Source organism: Poecilia reticulata, linkage group LG1 (assembly GCF_000633615.1).
Source record: "Poecilia reticulata strain Guanapo linkage group LG1, Guppy_female_1.0+MT, whole genome shotgun sequence".
In the NCBI taxonomy this organism is placed as follows: Eukaryota; Metazoa; Chordata; class Actinopteri; order Cyprinodontiformes; family Poeciliidae; genus Poecilia; species Poecilia reticulata.
Window position 1 is genome coordinate 21,929,995 of NC_024331.1, and position 25,872 is coordinate 21,955,866.

The 25,872-nt window shown below is 38.3% G+C and overlaps 1 protein-coding gene across 8 annotated transcripts in view; it reads right to left on the reverse strand.

The window, feature by feature from the left end:
- adgrl3.1 (adhesion G protein-coupled receptor L3.1) overlaps positions 1 to 25,872 on the reverse strand; it is a 161,387-nt gene that overhangs the window by 47,504 nt on the left and 88,011 nt on the right. For all 8 annotated transcript variants that reach the window (XM_008416710.2, XM_008416760.2, XM_008416742.2 and 5 more), the window contains exons 8-11: positions 13,146 to 13,556; positions 11,507 to 11,610; positions 9,722 to 9,907; positions 7,265 to 7,303 (exon numbers count right to left, since the gene is read on the reverse strand). In XM_008416710.2, coding sequence (XP_008414932.1) covers positions 7,265 to 7,303; positions 9,722 to 9,907; positions 11,507 to 11,610; positions 13,146 to 13,556 — 740 coding nt within the window. The remainder of the gene's footprint in view (positions 1 to 7,264; positions 7,304 to 9,721; positions 9,908 to 11,506; positions 11,611 to 13,145; positions 13,557 to 25,872) is intronic.

A 25,872-nucleotide genomic window follows, 5' to 3' on the forward strand; every position in this document is an offset into this window, starting at 1 on the left:
TATATATAGTGGTGTCACAAACTTAGAACTGAAGGTGAGTGAATTCTAAATGTACTTTCTCAATACAATGAATCAAATTGAATCTTTTTATTTTTATTTTCAAGTCCAATATTCTATAAGATATTGATTACGTAAGAGGAACTGTCATTATTTAGAGCTGACCTTACAACATATATTATTCGATGAAACCTTTACAGCTTATGAGAGCTGTTTGTACTTATTGTCAGGTAATGTGAACGCAAACCGTTGCTAAAAAACCCCCAACAATTCACATGCTACTTTTTTAATTGATTTTACAATAAATATTACATCAGATTTTGCTTTTGACAGGTTTTGTAGCATTCGATTTGATGTTGCGGGGACATAATTGCTTTCAGCATTACATCTTAGAGCGATTTGCGTCTGCTGATTATTTTGCGTCTGCTGCTAAATTTGTACAACTGTTATACAGGAGCCATTGTGACTAGTAATGTGTAGGTACTCAGATGTGTAAAGTGAATCAAAGCAAATCAAAGTTTGCTTCCAGCGCCTGTTTTATTCTTCAGTAACACATGAATTAGTTTATTTTCTTTTGACTTGGTGCAAGGACAAAGTTTACGCAAATGTTGCAATCTTGTAGTTTATTATAAAGCATAAAGTACATCGTTGTGTAGTGATTTACATATACCTATGTATTTGCGCCTCACTGCGCAAATACCAAAAAGGCACAACAGGCAAAGATTGTAGACAACAACGCCTATGTCTCAATATGTACAAAATTCAAGTTGGAGCTGGAAAAGATCATTTATGTAAAGAAAAATCTCATATTTTTAGTGACAAATTATATAAATGAGACTTGAGAAAAGTGTTTTCAACTCTTCTTTTAAACATGCAAAGTTGGAATAATTTACAAGATCAGAGTTGTTTTATGATACTTTTTCTAGATCAACACTCCTTGAGATTCTCCTGCAACTTCTAACAACTTGTGGAACCCTGCAGAACACTCTCAAGCGTGTCCCCGTTTCTTCCCCGGGGCTACTCTCGAGTTTTACATATTTAATTTCTTTCATCCATGCTAATCTTGTTTTAGTTGATTCGGTTGCTTTAAATTTTAATCATGGTGATTATTCTTAACTGCTTTTAGCATTTAACATTCATGTCTTTTTCATATCTTTATCATGACTGTTGTTCGAGTTACTTCCCGTACTGTCACACTGTTGTCTGGAGTTCAAATCAGAGCCGTGTGGCATGCGCTGAATGGGACGGCATGCATGTGCCTGTGGTAATTTGTGTGTGTCTGTGTGTGCAACTGGGGGTGTGCACTGCGGGCTGAGGGGAAGCATTGTTGTGCATCATTCTGCTCCACTTGCTGTTCAGTAGCTGCCCAGGCAAAGAAAACAGATCGAGGGGAAGACGTTCTTTACTGTGGCCATGGCAGATATGAGAGCTTTGCTGATGCGTCTCATTCTCCATTACTCATGCTGCTGGCGTATAATGCTCACAAATGCTCACACTGATGTGTTAGCAATAACCAAGCTTCTCTACTCTCATTAAACTTCTCTTTGCTTCTTACTGAACTCACATTCTTAATTTCATCAATGTTTTTCGCCACTGAAACGTCATTAACCAGCACTGAGATTACATCTGTAGAAGCAGGGGAGTTAGGTAAAGCAGAAAAAGGGGATGCCATTTCCTTTAAGGGCTAGACATCTCAGTATTAGAAAGACAGACACAGAATGAATAAATGTGCGGGGTTGAGTCGGAGTGTGTCTAGGAGCTCTGGTGCCGTCGGTGACATTTCTATCGTGCACAAGTAGGAAGACTTAGGGGCTAAAAGAGACAGAGGGTTTTTTAAGGGGTTCTTCAAAGACGGGGAGAACTCTCTGCAGAGACAGATAAGGGGCGCCCGTTAGGAAGTGTGTGTTTCTTAGTGAGACCACAAAATTCAAGAAAGCTGCGCACATCTGTGAGCACATACACAGCCTCATGACAGTAAATGGGGCAGAAGTGAAATGCTTTGAGGCGTAGGGGTAATCCAGCGTAAACAGCAGCGGCAAGGCAGACTAGAACTGGGCTGGTTGACTACTCCCAACCACCCAAGGTGAACTTGGGCACACAAGCACATGTACAGTATGCTGTACTGTGTAAAAGCCCAGAGCTGGGATGTTAGAAATATGCAGAGGTAACAAGAGAGGAAAGATGGATCTTAATTTATTGATTTTTTTGAAGTTGCCTGGTTGAGATGGGACAAAGTGTGAGGATGTTTTCATCAGTGTTCATCTGCGATTAGCTGTAGGGAGTTTGAAGGATTTTTTTGTTTGCTTCTTCATCAAAGTAAAATGTGTCTTGCAAAACGCAATCCAGTTGAAAACCCAAGGCTTCATCAAGCATCATGGCTCTAAGCTGTTATCAAGTACCTTGGATCTGTCAGGGACTTGATATAAGTTCACATTCTGTGGTAACTATGTTTGAAACGTCTAATTTGAAGTAAGAGGGAAAGTAGTTCTTGAGTTATCTGGCTGTTTTGATGGAGATGACTAATAAACATGAATGAGAGGAGTCTGGCTCCTAAAAAGCTTTGGTGGTGCGCTGAAACAGCTCTGCTTTATTTAAAAAATACATAACCACTGGTACTAGAATGGCTTCACCTTAAAAAAATTAATTATAGTAAATTAGCTGGCACATTTACAAGGTTTTCAATGCTACTGAAAGACCACATACAAATAAAAAGATATATGTTTACAGTGGAAATCAAATTTTCATGTTCTCTCTCTAAAGGATACAGGGTCTTTTTAATCTTTCCTGTTTTAGGTCAAGTAAGATTATGAAGCTCTTTGCAAAATGTCAAAGTAATGAGAGGACTTCCTTCCATATGTAAAGTTTTTTTTTTTATTGCTTTTTTAAAAACGTCTAGTAGAATTGTCTTTAAACATTTTGACAATTGTTTGCTGGACATTTCCTGCTTCTTGTGACCAAACTGCTGTAACTGAGTCAGGTTCAACATACTGCCTAAACATTTTCAGATGCTTGCTTCTTCTTCATGATGCCATGGTTGTTGTGGTCAATCACTTAAGCTTTAGTTTGATTGAGCATCAGGTCATGCCTCTGTCATTAAGGTCTTAGTCCTGATTGCACTTGCAAACTGGAATCTTATGTTAATTTTGTAGAATTCTCTATACATCCTCTTTCAGCCTAATGCTGTACAGAACTCATTTTAATGTGGATACTCCCAGAATTTCACATTATGTTTAATTTTGCTGAAGGGTCTATGCGTAACCTGGCAACAGAGTGGACATTCCTCAGGTCTTTATAGTTTTAAAGAATTGTTTGCACACATCTCAATATCTGGAAGTTGAATCGGACAAATATCCACAAATACATCCCCGATATTTTTCTATGATGTTGCACAATAACACAGTATGTTTTCGAATTTAGCAAATGTGTGCCTTTAAAGAATGCAATCGAAAATTATCTTTTAGAATTTTGGCATTATTTAGTGACAATATTCAACAGTGAGAATTGAAAGTTTTCATGTCTTTTTAAAAATATATGTAAATACTGTAAATATAGTTATTAGTGTAATGTAACGCAGCAGATATTTTTTTCACTGTACTTTACTCGTATAACAATTCCACTTTTAATGTATGGCTTGTCAAATGGTGACCTTCTTCAACTGACTTTTAACAATCAGCTACATTAGCGTTGAAGAAAACTCCCTTAACTTTTAAGTCATTTGTGTGGCAGGGGTTTGTCCACTCAGTACAAAATGGAAGTAATAACAGAAGCAACAGCTGACAAAATATAAGTAGTTCATGAGCATAGGTAGAAAATGTCGCCATGCAATACTGGCTAACAACTTTAAAGGTGGTATAAAACTGTTTAGTGACTCAAAGTTAAAGGGTTACTTCGCCATTTTGACAGTCAGAAATGCATTTGATCATCTCTAGTTTAAAATATAAATCACCTAAAGCGATTAAAACTGAATGAGATAATTTAACATGTGAAATTAGATTCACATGTTGAATGAATATAAAAAAAAAATAAATGTCTTTTGGCTTTAAGGCCACCTCAGAGTGAGACAAACAAGATGATTTTGGAAAAAAAATTTTAAGCAAAACAAAAACAAATGGATTCTTAGTTTTAAACTAGTGAGCTGGATGTATTATTTTACCCCTAAAAATTAGACATTATGAAGCTTTAAAGTACTCTGGATAACCTCATATTGTTTTTTCTCCACTCCTCTTTTTTTTCTTGCCGTTTTCTCTCACTTCAAATTCATCCTCTACAGTTTCTCTTGACCCTCTTCTACCTGGCTGGCTACCTTCTTCTTTTAGCGCATCCTAAAGCATCAAAGCCTCTCCACACCACCAACTTCATCATGGGTAAATTGCCAATTTGGTATACATGAAACAAGTCCCCAGTTACCCAAAACCAAATGACCGAGGAGGGGTAGACGAAGTGTAAGAAGTGGAGAGAAACAGAGAGAGAGACAGAGAGAGAGAGAGACAGGGGAGGGAATTCAATTATTTTTTTTGTCTCTATTAAGAATGTAGACCTCCTGCACACTCTCCTCACTTGGCAATTAGTGCCACGGATAATTAACGAGGAGAGGGCAGTGCCACACCACATCCCTAATCATGCACGTTTCTATCTGGCAGAGTAAAGAGCCTGTTGGTATAATTTTGTTTCACATAACCAAGGCTAATCATATAATCGATCACTCACAGGCCTCCTCTTGCTGCACCTGAGGCGTGTGCTCCGGCATTTGGATTCAGACCTGTGCAGAGTCGTGCGCGCGCTGCCTTTCCCCCCCTGAAATGCAGCCTTATTTGGCTTAAGGAGACGCATTACAAATGCCTGACTGTTGCGATGTGACAGCGAAAGATTATTGTTGAAAATATATTTAAATATTTGTGGTATTGCGTGTGAACGCGTGTGTGCGTGCGTGTCATCTTGCATGCACTCCTAAGCCATGTTCTAAGATGTGACATTGCTGACTGGTGCTGACGTTAAGACTTTTCAGGGGAGTATGGAGGAAAAAAGCCTGCATCAGGAGAAAAAAGAGCAACCCCATCTACCATGTGTTTGCGTGTGTGTGGGTGTGTGTATGCATGTGTCGGTGGGTGAAGAAGACAGAAAGAAATTCTCTGTCTACAGGCCATGCATGTGGATTTTGGGGTCCTTTGATCTGCTGAATAGTGATCTTGTTTTTTTTTGTTTTTTTTTTGGTTGACCAGATACATTCTTGAAACATGTTAGGTTTTCTGTTAGCCCACGGCGTCGGCACAAACAAACAACGATGCAAGAACACCAACAAGGACAAAGTGTAATTAATTCATAGCCACAAAAAACAGGAAGGTATTATTTTTAACACAGCGAGGCCGTGATCGAGCCGCACTCAACGGGGTATCCATCATGTTCCGATGTTTCTCAATGTGTGCTACACACACGGCATTTCAAGAAATGGAGATGGATAGCCAGTTATTTGCTCCCAGACAAGCCTGTGTGCAATTCTGCTGAGATAAATGCAACCAAGATGAGCTATTACTGATATTGATCGTGCCCTCTTATCGGTGATATATTTTGGAGCAAAATTAAAAACCAAGGAATAATAAACCCAATGAAGAAACAGTCTGATACAGAGATGCTGATGAAAAGTGGAGATCGAGACCAGAACAAATCTATTATCCTCAAAGGGTTGCATTGCTACATCATGAGAGCATCATGCACTGAGTAATGGAGTCGGGTCACTTTCAGTTGGAAAAATGCCAACTCGGTAACCGACTCATGGGAAACGTCAAAGCAACAACAAAATTGCTTAAGGATGAGAACTTAGATTTATTTTTGGTATCTGTGTATTTTAAAAATTAATTTGGAGGAGTTGAGATGTCATTTTATAGGTAAAACACACATTGACTACTATTGACACGTAACTCTGCTAATCACTAACATCATCACTAACTCTGTCATCGTTTTGGTTTTGTTCTAAAGGCGTCGTTTTACTCCTAACACAATGTGATATCTCATGTACTGCTAATACAAGTAATTATTGACCACTTAGGTCGTTAGGACTAGACAAAAAAATAAAATAAATTCTGTTATTAAATCACTTTTATTTACATTATCTATGTATTAAAAGTTTTCAAAAGGTTTGCATGAAGACCATTCTTAAATTAATAAGAGTTAAATAATCCAATGATATTAAGTTGCAGCATTGTATTTTAGTTTCTGTGTGATTTATTTTCGTTACATTTGAATTACACAATAGTTAAAATGTGCAACTCAAACTCGACTCAAAAATATTTAGCATAAAAATAGTCATAATTTCTACATTTTACATCAGGTTTTTAAAGGATTCTCTTCTATGAACATTCTACCATCTTCAGTGGTTGAAATAACTGACTTTTAAAAGGCCTTTTATTCTACTAAAATGTCAAGGTTGTTACTTTAGAAAATCAATTGTTCCTTTTAAAAAGAGCAAAAGAGAACATTTTGACTCAAAACAAAAGACAAACTGCCCAAACCCTTTTTTAAAATATAAATTCTGAATTAAAGATCAAAATGAAATGTATTTTTCTCTTTTTTTAATTAATTGCATTAATTACTAATGCCATATATATTTGATAATCTTGTGTATTTGAAGGAAAATAAGAGCCGGAGAGACGTTGATGAACATATCTGAATTTCGTTCTTAAACAGTATTCGGAAATGGCAAACAGAAAATTCAGACTGGTGCATCTCTGGAAGCTGCAGCACATGATTGCATTTCATGTGTGGTGGTGTCATGTGTGATAATACACACACACAAGGAAATACACACAAGCTTGCATGGAAGATAACATACTGCAAATTAAAAAAAAAAAAAAAGTATAAAATAATTTATCTTCAAAAAATAGTTTGCATGTTCTCCCTGTGCATGCTTGGGTTCTCTGGCTTCCTCCCACAGTCCAAAAACATGACTGTTGGGTTTATTGGTCTCTCTAAATTCTCCTTAGCTGTGGGTGTGTGTGTGTGTGTGTGTGTGTGTGTGTGTGCGTGTGTGTGTGTGTGTGCGTGTGTGTGTGTGTGTGTGTGTGTGTGTGTGTGTGTGCTTCATTGTTTGTCCCGTCTGTCTCTCCACCTCTTGCCCGTTGACTGCTGAAGATGGGCGCCAGCGCCACATGCGACCCCGCAAGGCATAAGGTGTTGGATAATGGATAAAAAAACAAAAAAACAAAACAAAACCCAAAGACACAAGGGACAACGGTGTTGCAAAGTAATTAACCAAACCAGGAAATGGAAATACCTGTGTGAAAAACCTGCAGGACCTTTCTCTCTTCTGAAGCTGCAAATTCAAACAATTCAGCTGTTAGCAGTGCAGCACCTCTCACCTATTATACACACATGCAAAAGGAGGTACACTAACTTCATTAAGAGTGTGCAAAAAAAAGAAAAGAAAAGAAAAACACTTTGGTGGCCAAATTGTATGCTACTCAGTCTCCCACCCCTTATTGCCTTTTCTTCTTTCGCTCTAACATATTTATCTTCCTGCTTTTTTCCCTCTTAAATATTGACTTGATCTCTGCATCTACTGTCAACTTAATTGATGCCATTAATTACAGAGTCCTTCATGCGTGACTGGTCAGTTGCCTAACATTAATAAGCAAGCATCCCAAAGTAATATATCATTCAGTTAGAAACAAATAACAACGTAAAGCATTTTTATAAAAAAAAAACAAAAAAAACTAAGAAAAGGTCAGGTGTAGGTGACCGGAAAGGGCTAATTTTTTTAGCTTGACTGGTTTGTCTAGTGTCTGTCACATTCAATATTTAAAAATCTTTTTTTTTTTTTTCTGGTTTGTAAACACAATAATACATTGTGGTCTGAAACATGAAACGTAAAATTCTGATGGCTTTTTAACAATTTCCACTACATTTGATCTATTAAAACTAAAAAGAAGCAACCAAAAACTAATAAATGTGAGAAAAATGATCCTTCAAAGCTTTCCCCATCTGGCATTTTCAACTGGCAGCCTTATAAGGCAGTACTGACAGACTCAGTTTATACAATTACATGTCAGTAAATTAGAATATTATTGAAACGTTAATCCCTGTCAGTAACTGAAATAAACAAATGGAACTCATATGTCGTAGTTTCATTATATGTGCAGTGATAAAGTTCAAGCACATATTGTACTTATTGATTATTAGAACTTCGATCAAACAAAAAACCCAAAATGTAGTAATTACATGGGAGCTTTTTGTGTTTTAAATGAATTTTTTACTATAGAATTGTTATAGTATCGTTCTATAGTGAGTCGACTCTTAGAGCTAACTCATTCAAAAACAACACATCACTACAAGTAACTTGGATTGTGAGCCTATCTTCCTCCAGGTTACGGGACCAAATTATATTCATAACAAGACTGAGTAGCAGTTCAGTCCTTTTTCTCCATAGGACTTTAAGACACTTCTTATGTGGACTCTGGTTCAGGAGTGACTTACAAAGGAAATGTCCTGTGTGCATCTCTGTTGTCTCGTAGTGGACACAAACTCTTCAGTGGGCTCAGCTTTACAATCCTCTCAAGGCTGCAGTATTTCTGTTGCCTTAGCACCTTTTTCGACAACACTTTTTCCATCCACTCAACTTTCCAGTAGTACTCTTGGAAAGAGCACTGCTTCGGCCAGATCCTTTAGAAATATTGTTTTTGAGGCTGAGCTTCCTTACGGATAGTGTCAGTGATTGTCTGCTGGACAACTGTCACGTCCAAAAAGTCATGACGATAACATGACCAGCACATTCATTCTGGCTCAAAAAAGCTCAATTTTTATCTGTGTTATGCAAATGAATTTGGGGTTTTTCTTTAGCTGTAAGTCATAATTATCAAAATTTACAAAAAAGAACTTTTTCAACTGAATTACTGAAATAAATTATTTTCATACAATTTTGTAACCAATAAAGGTGCAACTGAAGCCTCTGTTGACAGGATCGTTACTGTTTCATTACTGCTTTATTCATAAAGATATAATCTATATATTTAAAAAAAAAAAAAAGCCAGATCTTTATCAAACAGCTTCTTCAGAGAAATTTTCAGATTATTTTGTGAAGCAAACCGTTAATTAATCAGGCAGTTTTAACCAGCCTATCTCATGGCTAACTCCACTGCGAAAGGATAACTTAATGTGACAGCTAAAGAAGGACAAAATTTCAATTATCAACTGCCTCTAAACAATTGCAGCTCAGCGACAGAGGTTCGTTAAATGATCTGTATATTCTCTCTCTCAGGGCTCTGCTGTGTACTTTAAATGTGAATAACTGAAAGATGGCTTTATTAAATGTTGGTCCCGATCTGTAAAGAGAGTGGAAGGACCCTGCCAAACACTAAGAACAGTTATCTGTCTTGTGGTATGTCGAGCAAAACTTCATACAAAGAGCCACACAGTGAAGAGGATAAAACAGAAAGACTAAAAGCAGTTATTTATCATGTGGAGTTCTACATTGTTACGCCTGCTACTTCATCAAACTCTGCACAAAGATGTTTTTTTCTTTTTTTTAGACAAAAACAAAAGAACATGCTATTCATCTTTCTGTTAACTCTAAAGGACCCTCCTCCCCTATCTGTTTCCCTTTTCTTACTCCTCCATATTTCTTCTGATTTCCTGTCAGCTTGAGCTGCAGCCCAATAAATGCTGATGCCTGTAGAAAAGTCTATTTTACTCCATCACTCTGTACATGTTCACCTCCTGTGTCTTTAGGCAGTACCTTGGTAAGGCTGCGGGCAGCACTGTCCTTGCCTCCGGGGGTGAGGTTCCTCAGTTGGACATCCAACAGTTCGACTAGCTGGGCCATGGCCCGGACTGTGGATGGCACATCGCCAGGACGCAGAAGCCCTTTGGTCTGCTCTGCCAGCTCCTTGGCCACAATCGCTGCCGTCTCGCCTGAGCGAAGCTGCAAGCCAGGGAAGGACGGCGGGGGGAGGCGGCGGTGGGGGGCGGGGGAGCACAAAGTGAAAATAACAGAGAGATGGATGGCAGTTGAAAAAAAAGGAAAAAGTTAGACGAGGTGAGAAGAGAAGGGAAAAGTTCGGCAAAGGAGAAAAAGTTTGTAAGAGTGTCAGGTGAAGAATAGCAAGAGAGAGAGAGGAAGGTTCCAGCAAAATGACAGATGGAGAGAAACAAGACAGAAGAGGACGGACAGGACGAGGTAGACGCAAATGTGAAGGAATGGCGGTGACGGGAGAAAAGGAGGGAGGTAAAAAAATGTAAAGGGTTAGCTTAAAATTCACTTCATATAGGGTGAAAACATAAGACCGATACAGCAGAGACATTTACATACAGCATGCAAACACTGTACTGTAAGTTGTTTAGGAAATCATTATATAGGGAAAAAACACATTTCCAGTTCTACAATTCCCTGCATATGGCAGCTTTTCCAACAGTGGTCTGGATGGATGGATGGATGGATGGATGGATGGATGGATGGATGGATGGATGGATGGATGGATGGATGGATGGATGGATGGATGGATGGATGGATGGNGGATGGATGGATGGATGGATGGATGGATGGATGGATGGATGGATGGATGGATGGATGGATGGATGGATGGATGGATGGATGGATGGATGGATGGAGAGGAAGAATAAATGGGTCAATGAATGAATGAATGAATAAATGAATTAATTAATTTAGATAATTAGCATAAAATAGTGTCTGCAGATACTTTTTTTTTTGCAAATTCAAATGTTTTACATCCCCTGCCAGGATCTTTCCATCTTTTTTTATCCAGAACAGAGAAATATCTAGATCCAGATTCTCAGACTGAACATGAACCCTGTATTTGAGCTTCACTGGTACTAAACTGATTTTTTTTTTTTTAACAAACTGGGAAAATAATTTAACAGCAAAACATTTACCAAAATAAAATAAAACAAAACAACTGTAGAAAACAAGCACAAAAATATTGTTGAAATATTTTTTTCAACGGTTTCTCTTTCAGATGACCGCTCCAAATCTGTAGTTACATTTTAGAAATGACTTAAATTCTAAAATGAATTTAGATAAATAAACACAACTGATAATCGGGTGTTTTTTATTTCACTTCACCATTTTGCAGCTTATTTTTAAACCTTATGGTCATGTATTTATTTATTTATTTGTGTTTTTTTCCTAGTAACAACTGAAAAAAAGTTTTATTCAAAACAAACGAAAATGTAAGTCTTTAATGTTCTTGCAAGTTTTAAACGTAGGAATGTTTTTCATTCAACAGTGAATTAATAAAGCCATTATCTAATTTGTCGCTTCTGATAAAATCTCATTGTGAGTTCATGACCTCCTTAGACATTTCTTGTTCCCTGCAGCGATGTAATCTCTCAGATCTCAAACAAAAGTTAGGGCTAAGGAAGAATGATGAAGCGATACATGGACTAAATCTTTCCCTGTGGTCAAAGCTTCGGCATGGGCGAGAAAAACTGCTTCGGGGGCTTTAGTCACAACACAAGCGTATCGCTGAGGGCTGACCGAGCCAGTGGCAGCATTCAGACTTACTTTCTGCATGATGTGGTTGACCCATGGTGACGTGCAGTTGCTGAGGTCAGGGCCTTGGGGAGCCCAGTAGCCCAAACGGGGCAAGCACACATATGTGGCCACGCCTGTAAGACAAGAAGAGCAAACAGGGTGAGACAACCATGACATTCTCCAGAAGACAGGGAAGCTGTTTGGCATTTTGGGGTTTGCCGTGTTTGGCTGTATCAGCATGTAAAAGAGCTACAGAACCATGCAAGGTGTGCATGCTTTATGTGAAAGACCAGCACAATCTAATGCAGGATTTTGATGTGAAAGATGTGAAATATGTGCAACTTCAGTGGCATTCATCTTTTACTTCTGGTACAGCTAAATAAAACAAGTGAGGAAAAAAATGCTTTCAGAAGCCACCTAATTAAAAGTCCACTTAAGGCTGAGAAGCAGCCAAGGCTAACACTGAAGACGCTGCAAAGCTCTCCAGCTCAGATGGACGAATCTGTTAACATCTAGAAGTTGTGTGTTCCACAAACTTGGCCTTTGAGGAAGATCATCGAGGAAAATCTATTTTACAAAACCAAAGCCACAAGAAGTCCAATTTACATTTTCACCTCAGCCAGTCCTGGGGACATATACATGTGGAAGAAAATGCTCCGGTCAGTGACACCAAATTAAACTTTTGACATTTTATGTGAGGCCAAAAACAAAATATGCAGAACCTTGAACACACCATCACCACGAAACATGGTGGTGGTAGCGTAATGTGGAAGCCAGTCAGAGTTGATGACAAGATGGATGGAGCTACATTAACACGCGGCAATCCTTAAAGAAAATCTGGTAGAGGTTGCACAAGACCTGAGACTGGAGCAGATGTTCATCTCCCAGCAGGACGACGACTCAAACAACAAACCAGAACTGGTGACCATCAGGAAAGGTAACTGATGGTCACTCTACATATGGTCTGACTGTGCTTCAGTTGTTTCATTAAGAGCAATGGGCCAAAAATTCAGTCTCTATGTGTGCACAGCAGCTAGAAACCCGTGGCTGTGATCAGCTTTTTAGTTGTTCAAAAAAATTAAAAAACAGTTCCTTCACTTCACACAACACTTTGTGTCGCATAAAATTCCAATAAAAGTTATTAACGTTTATGGTTTTGACAAAATGGGACAATGTTCGACAGGTATGGCTATAAAGACGTCGACCCTGAGTCATTCTATCAGAACCACCTTAACTCCAATACGTGTTTTATTAGTTTCTTTAAATGAGTGGATGCAGTTCTCCTGCCCACACACAATATTCTGCGCTGATCTATTGGCAAAAATATTTAGCAAGGATAAAACGTCTGTCTGTCTGTCATGTTCAGTCATATTTCTGGCGAGTGGATCTGGAATCCGACGGCTGTTAGCAATCGAGTAAACAGCCACTGCAGTTTCTTAATTGAAAATATTTTGATTTATGTTAATGAGTCATCCCCTACATGATTAAAATTTTGGGATTAATTTTGTTCGTGGATAATAGTACCTGCTGCTGCAAATGCAGAACCATATAACTCAGTTTGCAAACACTGTGTACACACACACACACACACACACACACACACACACACACACACACACACACACACACAGACTTTCTTTTGTCTTTATCCTCCATCCACCTCACTCACCCAGGGTCCCCACAGGGCAGGGCTGCTTGGCTGTCTGGCCTTGCTGCGTGCGGGGCCACGATATGTCTGCAGTCACCCTCGGAGTGCAGAAATCCTGGGGCGGCAGCGCAGGCGGCTGTGGGGCCGCAGGAGGGACTTGCACGGGAGGGGATCGGCCTGCTTTCTGGTTGGTATCTGGGATGTGATTGGAGTCGGACGATGAACCTCCAGCCGGGACCAGATTAGGCTGGCGGACTGTGGTGGTTGTCCTGTACCGCTGGCCAGGGGACGTGGTGAGGAGAGGTCTCGGGGTGGTGTAGAAGGGAGGGGAACGTGTGGTGGTGGCGCGGCTGGTCGAAGAGGAGGAGGAGCCTCCCCCGCCTCCTCCTGCCCCTCCACGATTGGGTGGAAGCATGGGAGGTGGGCGATAGTCTGAAAGGTAGAAAGACGAAGTAAATTAGAGAGCTTTTTAAAAGATCCTAAATATAATGAATCCAACTTATCGTATTACTTAATTAAACGCGAGCCAGGTTGCTAAGAGTAACACATAGCAGATCAAACAAAGTCACTAAAAGACCGATCAGGCAAGAATTAGCATTATTGTGCAGTGGCATAATATGGCACGATTTCAAACACATTCACAGGCATTCATTTACAAACCAAAAGTGCCGTTCACAGCAAGTAGCTCATGTTTCTGATGACTTTAAAAAGTTCCCACGTAATTCATCAGATTTCAGTGCAGGAGATGTCTCTAAGCATTCAATCAAATAACAACAAAACAGGAAAAAGAAAAACTTCAAGCGTCTGTGTGTGGGACCTACACAAACACACACTTTAATCTGTAATTATTTCAAAGTAAATCACCAACTGCTAAATAAGAGCAATGATTGGTCTTCTCTGGAACAGATTAGCAGTCTTCCCTGAGGGAGCAGTTCACAGCAGTGGATCTCGCAGCCTAACTTGGCGGAAAAAAAACATTCTTTCGGCGTCATGCATGATTCACGATGCGAGGACACTGCAAGAGGCAGGGAGGCTACTTAAATGCATATGGCACACTCTTTGTTGTCAATATTTCATCGTAAAAGGACTTAATTATTCACACCGACCCTGTTTAGGGGACAGTTATGAAGAAAGGATGGATAAGAAGAGGGAACGAAAGAGTAACAGAACGCGTGTTTGTCAAGTGTTAAAGCTCCACTGTTGATTACTGACATTCCGTTGTTCTTTAACATCACTGTGTAACGTTGCACACTGACTTTGTGATTTGTTACGTCTACATCTTTAATGATAGAAACAACCTTTGCATATAAAACACTTAAAATTTTTGGCAGCCTAAAGCCTTACATAAATTAATCTCATACTTCATTTCTGTAATATTTAGATTACGTAGTTTTTTACCCTTCCTGCCAAATCCCAAGATTGATGGCAGCTTTGTTTGTCACAGCTGTTTTAAACTGTTTTAGCTATTGACTGTTGACTTCAGTGAGCATCTCCCTTACTTCAGTGGTAAGTTCACTTTTTTCTTTCCCATTTTTAAAAGTGGTTAAGAAAAATTTGCCTTCATGTCACGTTATAGCTACACTCTAATGAAGAGGAAATTATTAGTTAAACATTCCTCAACCATGCGATCAACTTCAATACATGAAAAGTTACTTGAGTTTACACTGAATTTAATCTTAATATCCATGTAGATAAAATCTTATTTTCCCCTGTCAGCTGCTCAGCTGATTATGCTTTGCAAGTTGAAAAGAGATGTTAGGTTTTCATGTTTTTCCAACCTTAAGGGGTCACATTGTCATTAACTGCCAGCTAAAGGTTTGTCAATACTTGGATAAAAAAAAGAAAAGAATACTTTACAAAATATATATACATATTATATATGTATAGGATAACTCACTTTCTCTCGTTAGCTTTATGTATGCTTATAGATGAAAAGTAGAAAGGGATGGCATGTTTCCTCCTATTTCTATTTTTGAATATTGGGGGTGAAAAGAAAAGGGGTTCTGAAAGTCACACATTGATATTTACGATTTGCAATCTGTCATTTAATAAAAATAAATATCTGTTAAACATTGATTCATTACTTTTTCATCAATTCTGCAAGAATCAATGGGTCTTTGTGCATTTCCTCCAAAAAAACAGGAATTCTGAAATTATTAGTTAAAAGTTCCTTAATACGCTGAATATTATGTTCACATTGATCAACATACAAAAAAAGTAATTCTAAATTTAAGAAATGCTTCAGTTGTATTATCCCTATTTTTTAATATGCAGGGGAAATTCTACATATACATGAAAAGTTGGTTGGGATAGAATGTATGATTATCTTTAAGTTTAATATGTCAAATATGGGAACATATTGAAACCCAAAGAAACAAACAAAAACACGTGAAATTCTAACTTAGAGTTCCTACAAAATCTAGTTAACTTGAAAAAGTTACAGTTATGATTAAATTATTACTAATAACCATGATGATTGACACACACAGATATATATATGAGCAGTAAGGAGGGGTAGTATATTTTCCTGTTTTTTCTCATTTTGAAGAGTGGCTAAAAAATGGACTTCAGTGGAATGTGATATTTACACCCGAGGGAAGTAACAAGCCAAGAAATATTAATCAAAACTTCCTAGACAAGAAAAAAAATGGAATACTAAAGCATAGATTGAAAAATAGCATCAGTTACCTGTTACTCTATAACAAAAGCTATGGGTGCCACTATTTATATCAGCAGTGATGTGTTCATTAAATTGGGATGTTATTGCCACATTCCTAATGTACTTTCATTAATCAGATGAAGTGTGTCATACCCTTGGTTCAAAAAAGTCAACATGAATATTACATTATTCAATTGTTGTAGAGTAAATCTACTCTGACACTACATGGCAACCAAACCCAACACACTGTATGCGTCGGTCAAAAATAAAGAATGGTAAATATGATCATATTTAACGTTTTTTTTGTTTTGCTACAAACAAACATTAAATAAATGTTTTTTTTTTTTGTTTGCAGTAATTGTCCAACAGCAAAGCAAGTCAAAAATGTTCAAGAGAGATTCAGTGATGAAACCATAGCTTTATTTTTGTGCCTGGTTCTTTTTCATATTTTATGATACTAGCTACTTTTATGTAAATATAATATAAATACCTATATATATCTTAAAACCGTGGCCGTGAAACACACATCTTCTAAAGTGCACTTAAAGGCAACGAGAAACGCAGCAGGAGTGAAAGCAGCAGGAGTCCTCCCAGATCAGAAGGACAGCGGTGTACAAATTATCAATGTTTTCATGTCGCGTCAGTGCAGCATAACTTCCAGACGTAATTAGATAAACCCTAAACATAGACGATTCGTTGAAGATCGTCAATGACGCAATGAAGCTATATAGTTTGCAGCCAGAGGAAAAGTCAAGCTTAGTCGCCTGCTGCAGCTGTATGTCAATTTTGAGCAAAAGCAGAAAGAGCAGCACTTATTTTTCTGTCCACCTGCCGCATAGTGTCGATCGCAGTCACTGAAAGCTTACAGAGTTGTCAGCTCCTAGTGGGGTGTCTAGAGAAAAAGAGCATAACTGTATAAATTCCACCATTACTGCTCATTACAGCTTGCCATAAAGTTGCACATATAGATCAATACAAGTTTTCAGTGTACAGCAGTGTGTGCTGGTGGGGCTTAATTAGAGGTAACAACATCAGCCAAATCTGAAGGGATTGTATTTCTGTAAGGCACGCTTAAGGGTATTCACATAATAAGTTTCCTTTTCCTGTACCGATTTTTTTCCCCCTTTTTTTTAATGTCTTTTCTCAAATCTTTTTGCACCTTTGTTCCTTTGGGGTTGATGGGAAGGTGTGAGAGTGGAGAATGAAGTGTGACTTTGTGTGGTGCTAAGAAAGACCGGGTGTTTATTTCATTTAACCGTGGACTGGAAGCATTCGCTTTCTGTGGATTTTTTTATTTTTTTATTTTTTTCCCCCTCCAGTTCCGTTAAAGACGCTGTTCATTCTTTCCGTCTGCCTGCCTGACTGGCAGCCTTTGTAACATCCTGTTACGTTCTGTTCTCCAGAGCTCGATGGAGTGTTTCTGCACCTAAACCACGTCGCTTCGCAAAATCCTGAAATCTCTGCTGCCCCTGCCTGGCACGTTCTCCGCGGAGCGCTGCCATCAATCATCCGCGGCAGCCGCGGCCCAGCTGTCAATCTGCCCCGTGTTTGTCTGAGTGAGTGTACTTATGAAGCAGAGGCTGTGTGTGACTATCTGGACTCAAATAGGAAGCTCCATTAGGGGGCCTGCCACAACAATAGGCGAGTAATGGTGTGTGTTCGTGTGCGTGTGTGAGTGTGTGTGTATCTGAGGTTGATGTCTGCTGTCATTTGAGTACAGGCCAGAAAACACAGCGGCTGGCAGCTTACCGGTGTGGTAACACAAAAAGTCTGAAAGCATCACAGACGAGGGTCCTCAGCACTTCTCCGCCAGCCAATCTCTGTCTCTCCTCCTTCCTTTCCTCATCTCTTCTCCTGGCATTATTATTTGTTGCTCTCTCAAAACTGTCTTTTTCTTCCCGACACATTCTTTACTCCACCAAAATCAGCTTCTACGTTCATCAACMCCACCTTTCGTGTCCTGCACACTTTTTTTTTTTTTTTTTTTTTGCTGTTGCCACTTCCCTTGCACTTTTGCAGCACTTTATCTTCCAGTGTGATGAATTCATCACTCGTGTCTCTCAAGGCTGCAGGGAAGCTACGGGAGCATGACATAACAGGTTCATGAAACATTTATGTAAAAGAAGGCTAGGTTATACTCATGAGGGCTGACATATCTGCCTGCATTTAAGCGTAGGAGGCCTTGGGTAAATGCCTTGTAACAGTCTCAGCTTAACGTAAACACTGTCCTCTTTGCCAAAACATTTGACACAAAAAGAGACATTGATTAAGAAAAAAAAAAAAGATTTTGAATCCTATCTATAAAAAACATATGGCTACAGAAGAAGTAAAGAATAATAATAAAAAACAAATACCTAAACGGGATGTGTTGCTACTTTGTTGCTATCTCATATGAGATCAATATGACTGTAAAATGTGATTTTACACAGTCAATTACAACATTTAATACAATATGGCAATGCCAATCAACATTTTAATAAAATATGAGGTACTGTCCAGGAATGAACTTTGCATCCCATTGATTAATCTATCAAACAGGATCGTAAACTTTTTATTTTATATTATATTTCTTTCAGTTTAGCTGTTTCATATAACACCAGTTTACAAGAAATGTCAACTTTAGACAGTTGATAGATACAGCATCCAATGCAGTTCAGATTTAGTCAAAATATGTATAGTTCAATTCCATACTAAATATAAAATGGTGCAGTGAAAGTCAATTGATTTTAAATAAAAATCAGTGGTTCTTGAGAATAGGGACAAAATGGGTTTTAATTTTCCCATAATTTTTTTTGTATTATTTCTCAACCTTATGTATGCAAATATGACAAATAATGTATTGGAAATATAAAGATGCTAAGGTACAGGCTCCCAGTTGCAACATGTTTTTTAAAAATTAAATTTTTAATTGACCTGACCCAGAACTTTGTCATCACCATCTGACAAAAATAAATATAAAATTATTTTTAAAATACCCTATTAGTGAAATTTTTACTAATTTTACAGACAAATGCTTCTCAAGAAACAAAATAAATATTATTTAAAACAAAAAACAACAAAAAGTCCATCTGACGAAGTTGACACAGAACTGAAGGTGGTGACAAACTAGTGAGTAAAATGAAAATCTTGGTACATGTGAAGTAATGCAATTTATGTAAAATGCATTAAAATGAATTCATAGCACATTTAAGTGAGATTTGACAACAATTTCACTGAAAGAGTCAGAAAAACTCTGATGGAGTTGATATCTGACGGAGTTGACAAAAAGCCAAACTATCTCAATTGATATAATGTTATTCTGAAGGAGGCCATATTGTAGCTCATCAGGTCCATGAAATCTTTACAATATACCAAAATTTCATCAAAGTTTTGTAAATTGTCAGTTATGGAGATGACACATCATGGTTGTGACAAGCAACTTAGGAATAAAACAGAAGAAAAAACTAAAGAATAACATAAGCTAACCATAGCTAACTAGCCCTCTTAGCAAAGGAAGAGAAAGAAAGTGGTCATGGGGTCCTCAGAAGTTCTGGTGCCCCGAAATAATGCCTGATTTTTTTACATTATTTTCATTTTTGACGGTGTTGACAAAAACTAGGGACAAATTTCAATGTAGTTGGAAAATATATAACAATAATTTTTAATTCAATTTATTGATACTTTTATAATTATTTATATGACTACTTATACTTAATTGTCATAATATATAATTTTAGTATTTCTTTAATTGTTTTAAACTATCATAATGTATTGAGTTCTGATCCTGGACAAGGGCTTTTACAGGCATCATCCACAGACTACAATGTTTAAAATAAAAAAAATATTTAGCAAACACCAGGAAAATATACATTGTTGTGCTCACATGACCCAGGTTAGTTTAGTCAGATATTTGAAAAAAAATATATATATATATATTTTGTGTATATTTTATTCAAATTTTGTGCTTTATCCATATGACCTGTTTTGTCCCTATTCTCAAGAATCACTGAAATAATAATAAAATAAAAAGGACAGGAACATTTTTGAATGAACCCCAGATTTTGGCATGGGCTTGTCTTCCCTGGTGTCGCTCAGGTTTTTGCAAGCATGTGGCAACAGTGGAAACGAAGCTGAACCAGTCTGTGAATGAGAGGCCATTTTGTCCCGACTGGCAAACAATGGACGGGAAGGGAAGACAAAAACTGGCACAAGGTAATTTCTATGCTTAGGACAAAGAGAGGAAACACAGTAAGTGCAGCAGGAATATTTTCCATGGGGAAAAACCGAATATAAAGGTAATGGCAACCAGGCCAGCTGACAGCCTTGGGTCTGAGACAAGATAAGCTGAGATGAGTCCTCATCTACTTCAGTCTGTAGCCAACAGATAATAGCTAATATTTACAGTAGTGATTGTGACAATACAACTTATATTGCAATATTGCCAAGAGCTGCAATAAGACTGTTGTTTATCATATGGTGAGAAAATGACAACTCAAAAAATTATTTTGGCCATTTGATAAAAAAAAAAAAAGAAAAAAGAAAAATCAACATTCAAAGCAAAATAAATTTGAATAAAAACAGTTTCAAACAAATATAAAACCAAATGTTTTAATGTAATTTTATTTGCAAATTTCTTAGTCTATTGCGTTTCCCTGCATTGGAGTGAGCCCAGGGGAAGGTGGTACAGCGGCAACCAGGCAGTAAACTTGTTCCCAAAGATGTCATCTGTCACCACACCGGAGGGGCCACATAGATGCCGTCAGTCAGTCAGTCTGAGATGCTAGCACATCTTGCATGCACACTGACATTGCGTGAACCTGTGAATATGTGTGTGTGTGTGTGTGTGTGTGTGTGTGTATCTGTGCGAGTGCGAGACACTGTTTCTATGTTTGTGTAAGACTGCCTGTCTCTGCTTCTGCTGTTGCCCAGAAAGCTCTTGTTGACTTCTTGCTTGGTAAACCGAGGGATTGTGAAATCCACAGCACAAAAAGGTAGAAGAAGAAGAAGAGGAAGAAGAGAGGGGGTTGGGGGTGGAGGTGAAACGAATTTCCCCTCGCAAGTTGTTTGACACCGTCAGACGAAAACCAACAGACAGGCAGCAGAAGAAGCAAAGGAGAAAAAGACTAGAGGGATTTTAACTAAGACAAAAAAGTTTTGCAGAAGTGAGATGAAGTGTCTGTTCTGCTTCTTAATATCCATGACGATAATAGCTTATATATAGGGGATTTCCTCTTTGCATTAAAAGTGGTGAGAGATGGATATGGCAAGGTAAGGTCAAAGTAATCTAATTAGGAGTTGGAGTTTGCATGGAGAAGGGGAGCTTTCTGGGCGTAATAGCTGTACACACACACACACACACACACTAAAAAGGGGCTGCATACTGTGATAACACACATCCCCTATGGCTGCAGAGAGCACACAAATATACACCCAATAATACAGGAGCTTACATTTCGCTCCGTCATACCCACACTTTAACAGAAATGTGCCTCTCAGTACGAACAGAGCTTGTGGCGAGTGGCTCAAGCCTGCTGATAAGACAGAATGCACTTCAAAGCAGTGATGCTTTAAGATAAAAAAAAAAAAAAAGAAAGAGGAAAAAAAAAAAGTACCCTGACTAACAAGGACAGTTTTAAAATGGCTGCCAGGCAGCAGCCTATTCCACAGCTAACATTTCCCATATATAAGCCAATGTGGCTGAATAGGCCTGATGGCCTGCCTGTTGGTTGGATATTTGTGTCATCATCCTCCTGCTGCGGCCGAAGACACCTGCAGCAGGTTTCCCAATTACATGCTTCTATTATAATCCGAGGAAGTCCCTCTGTTCCAAAGACAAACTACTTTTTGTTTTCACCTTTGTTTCTCTACTTTATAAGAAATCATGGGCTGTGTCTTTTCAGTCTTCTGAAAATCATGCTAATTCTGCAAAAAACATCTAGCAATTTTTTTTATGTGCTACAATATGAGCTATAGTATTTTGCAACTAGCCCAGTGGCTACTGAAAACGTTTCTCTCTGCTTCACATTTCACTTTTTCTGTTTTTTTTTTTTTTTCATAACATCTGAGCAGCACAGCTAATTTGGCATGCTATGCTACCTGTTTGCATAATTGTTTTTAGCTTCCTGCAGTGCTGTGGGCTTCCCTTCCACTCTATTGTCCTGGCTTGGCCTGTTTGCTCTGGCATCTACTCTTAGGCAGAGGAAATGCTGCGCAGGGGCCAAATGCACACAGAAGGTCTGGTTGGGGCTATCCAATTGATAAGGACACACTACAAGCAAAGAACAGGTGCAGCAGACTCTCCGAAGCACAGTTCAGGCTCTGCTGAGACGGCTTTGTCGCAATCTATTTGGAGGAGAGAGAAGGATGGGCAGGGAGCGCGCGGAGGCGGAGTGGGGGTGTTAGCAGGGGTGTTGAGCACACACCAGCGTATAAGAAAGGTGCATTGTGAAGCAAAGACTTCTCATGTCATAAACAGGATGCATGCACAGAGTATTGAAAAGTATTATTTTTTCCTTACAACCAATTAGAGTTATTGCATAGTCTTAAGTGTTTTCTGTTGTTGGAATTTTATGTGACAAACCAGAGCATAATATTGAACTGGTGAGAAAATGGCAAATTCCAAATTTTTTACTAGTAGAAATCTGAAATGTGTGGCATGGATCGATCATAAACACATAAACCTAAACTGAATGGAAGGGGGCTATGGACATAACACATCAAGCCTTTGCACGGATCATGACTTGATTCAGGTCTAAGGTACCATGAACATTCTGTGAAAGATAAACTATGACTATCCCTTAGTGGAGCGATCTCCAAAGTCAACTTTGGCAATGAAGTAAATTTTTCTCAGCCTCGACAAATGCAGATAAGATGCTGCCGTTTGCTGGGAGCATGCATCCCCTGGACAGAGGAGCAACTGATGCTGTTTACTCCATAAATGGAATTATTTATGTTATTTACCGGAGAGAGCCAAGGACAGAAGAAGTCCTCTAGGATGGGAATCCATCCCTCTAGCCCTCTTGCCTTCAGGACCTAATTCCTTCGAGTGACCACTCAAAATCAGATAGAGATAACTTTTTCCAGAGAGCAACTTGGGGAGACTCTGATAAAAATCTTAGAGTTTAAATCAGCTGAATGATAAGGTGCAGAATTTTTAATTATTTTAGCCAAATAATTTTTTTTCTGATAAATAGAAGTGAATCGCTTTATTGTTTTTAATAACGTTTGTGTTACTTTAGCTTGTTATTCCAGTTTCTCATCACTAATCACCTATAATCATAGGTTCGCTTGCTTGATTAAAAATGCACACATAAATTCATGTAGTAGCTCCTTCTCACAATCTAATGTTGGCATCTTTGAGGGGTAAACAAATTACAATGTTAAGAGAAAGCCTAAACTCCGGGTCTTTTTTGAGGTAGTATAATAATAGATCATATAATAGGAAATTTAAAGAATTCACATTTGATAGAATAAACAGTGGTGTAAATGAAAATACTTTTGTAAGCAAAGAAGATGGATTCTGATCTAATGAGCTTCTTCGTGTGTTCCCTACATGGCTTATGGCAAACTGCAAAGTAGTTTTAACAACAGGTTTTGTATTGCCATTCTCCAAAAGTTAAATCAACTAATGGTTGCCCGTTTTACATTCTTTCACCTGTGCAGTGGATCTCTGCTGTTAGCGTTCCTGACACGAATCTCTTTGCCGTTTCTTGGATTACTGCTGTCCTTGACAGGCCTGTCCGTTTAGGTGGCTGTCTGATCATCTCTTGATAGATAATCCATGTCATGAAATACAAATAAAAACGACTTGAAGTTTGTAACTGTAATATGACAAAATTTGAAAAAGCTCAGTGGATATTAAATCTATCCTAATCTGTAACTCTTTTCAAATAACTGCAATCAGTTGTTTTCACCACCATTATTATAAGAATCAAGCTGTCACTAAGTAACACTGAACTTGCTTGTAAGTTTAAAAAGATCCCCTTCAAGTCCTAGGAGGGTAGGAATTTGTCTTCCAAGTGACCACACATTGCAAACGAATACACAATCCATACAGAGATTAGATATCAATCTGTTCCCAACTTTTCCATTAAGTTATCCTTTAGTGCCGCTGCACCAACAACACTGCAGGACATCCTGGGAGCAGTTCAGAAGCTTTGAAAGAGCAGGAGCATTAACATGCCATGGGTAAAAATGTCTAAGCAAAAGATTGTAGGTATAGTGAGACACCTTTTAACCAAGAAAAAGTATTAGCAACCCCATCCATATTTATTTTGAATGAACCGTAAAGAGATTAACGATGGCAGAACTTCACTTACTGTTTGGGTATTAAGGAAATGAGTGCTGCAATAGATAACAGAAAATTGCACTAAAAAAAAAACAAACAAAAAAAACTAGCAGAGTGTGGATATGGACAGAATTCACACAGGCAAGCAAGAAAAGTGACAAGGGTTAGTCTAATCAGTGAAACGGTTAGTCTAATCCGGTGAAAGATGGCCTCCACTTTAACCATTAACTGCTGTTGTTCTCTCCACTTAAGCATGTTTCCAGCATTCCCGGCACTGCTGCTGCTTGATTGCAATCTGTTGCAGAGTAGGAGAATGGACGAGAGGCACGAGCAAAGGGGGAGAGAAGGAAACGGGGTGTGTGTGGTGAGTTTGTATGGAGAGGGTAGGGGGAGGTTTTGCAGTAAAAGACAAGGGAATGGAGTTTCTAAAGACAATAGACATTCTCTGCTCGACTTCCTCAGGATTTCGACGATTAAGAGTTCAAGAGTGAACACTTAAATTCCTCTAAACTAACAAAGTGGCAAGTAAAGGTCATAATTATTGTTTGTAGATGAACTAAAAATAAGTAAGATAACAGTCAATGACAATGACTACATATTTGCCTAAACATTGCAGCATTGTTGGATCTGGAAGTATTAAGAAATAAAAAATAAGTTCAATCTGTTTTGAGTTTAACAAAAGCTCCACATTTCAGAACGGCGATAACAGGTTCCAATAATTAACATAACCAGTAGGATGTAAATGAAAATATGGTGACAGTCGTTAGGATTAAGTTTGATATGGGCCATAAGTCACTGCAGGTTAAATAAACCCAAAACAAAACAAGTAGGACGTTTATATTTTAAAGGCTCGGGGGTGAAAGGTAACACATCAACAACTGAGGCGTACTTGATGTTTACTTTTAGGCAGCGGTTTAATTCTTTGTAAGTTTTGTTCAGACTACAGTTTTACAAAAATGAAGCACACTCTTGCTACTTCCAAATTATTTTAGAGACGAAGCAGCAGCCAGGGCTGCTAATTAAAACATTTGGATAACTGGTAACCAGCAGGTGTGACCAGCTTTGTAAATGTTGAAGTACGCTCCAGGTGTGTTGGTCTGGAGCGCACAGTTAACACAGTGCAAGGAGGGAAGGCTTCGCAGCGGACCTGGATTTTAGGTCATTTCCACACTATTCAAAGTTCAGAGCAAATATCGCCAAGAGAAAAACACCTAAGGCAACATCTGACATAATCAGGAGTCCCAGCAAATTTCCCTAAAGGTCAGACTGTGGAATGCTAAGAGAAATTGAAAAAAAGTCCAAGACTCAGACTTAAAAACACAATTAGAAAAGCGAAGCAAATACGGCTTGTTTGTAAAGCACTGCCAGGAGAAAGGCTCTTCTCTATTAAAACAATATGGCAGCACAATTCATGTTTCCAAATCCGATTATCCGAAGCACACCAGCAAATATACAACAGGCAGAGTGAGACAGAAAAGAGCGAAGCTGCTGAAATGGTGCCGTTAAACACCAGACACAACCCTGAGTGAAATGCTGTTGACGGAAATTGCTGTCCACAAAGATGCGAGACGAATAAACTTATACAAAAAAACACAGACTTCCTGGTATTTCTGCTACAGGTGGTTCTGCAAACAAAGGGCTGTACCAAGTTTATGCCATGTCTGTTACTATAATCACGGAAAATATTACTACACAGAACAGTAAAGATTTAATCCAATGTTTTTTAGAAGATGTATTTTGGCTTTAATGGTTATATATTCATTTCCTCAAGTATTTTTTTGTGGTAATTTACTTTTTAAAAAACACAGAATTCCGGTCATTCC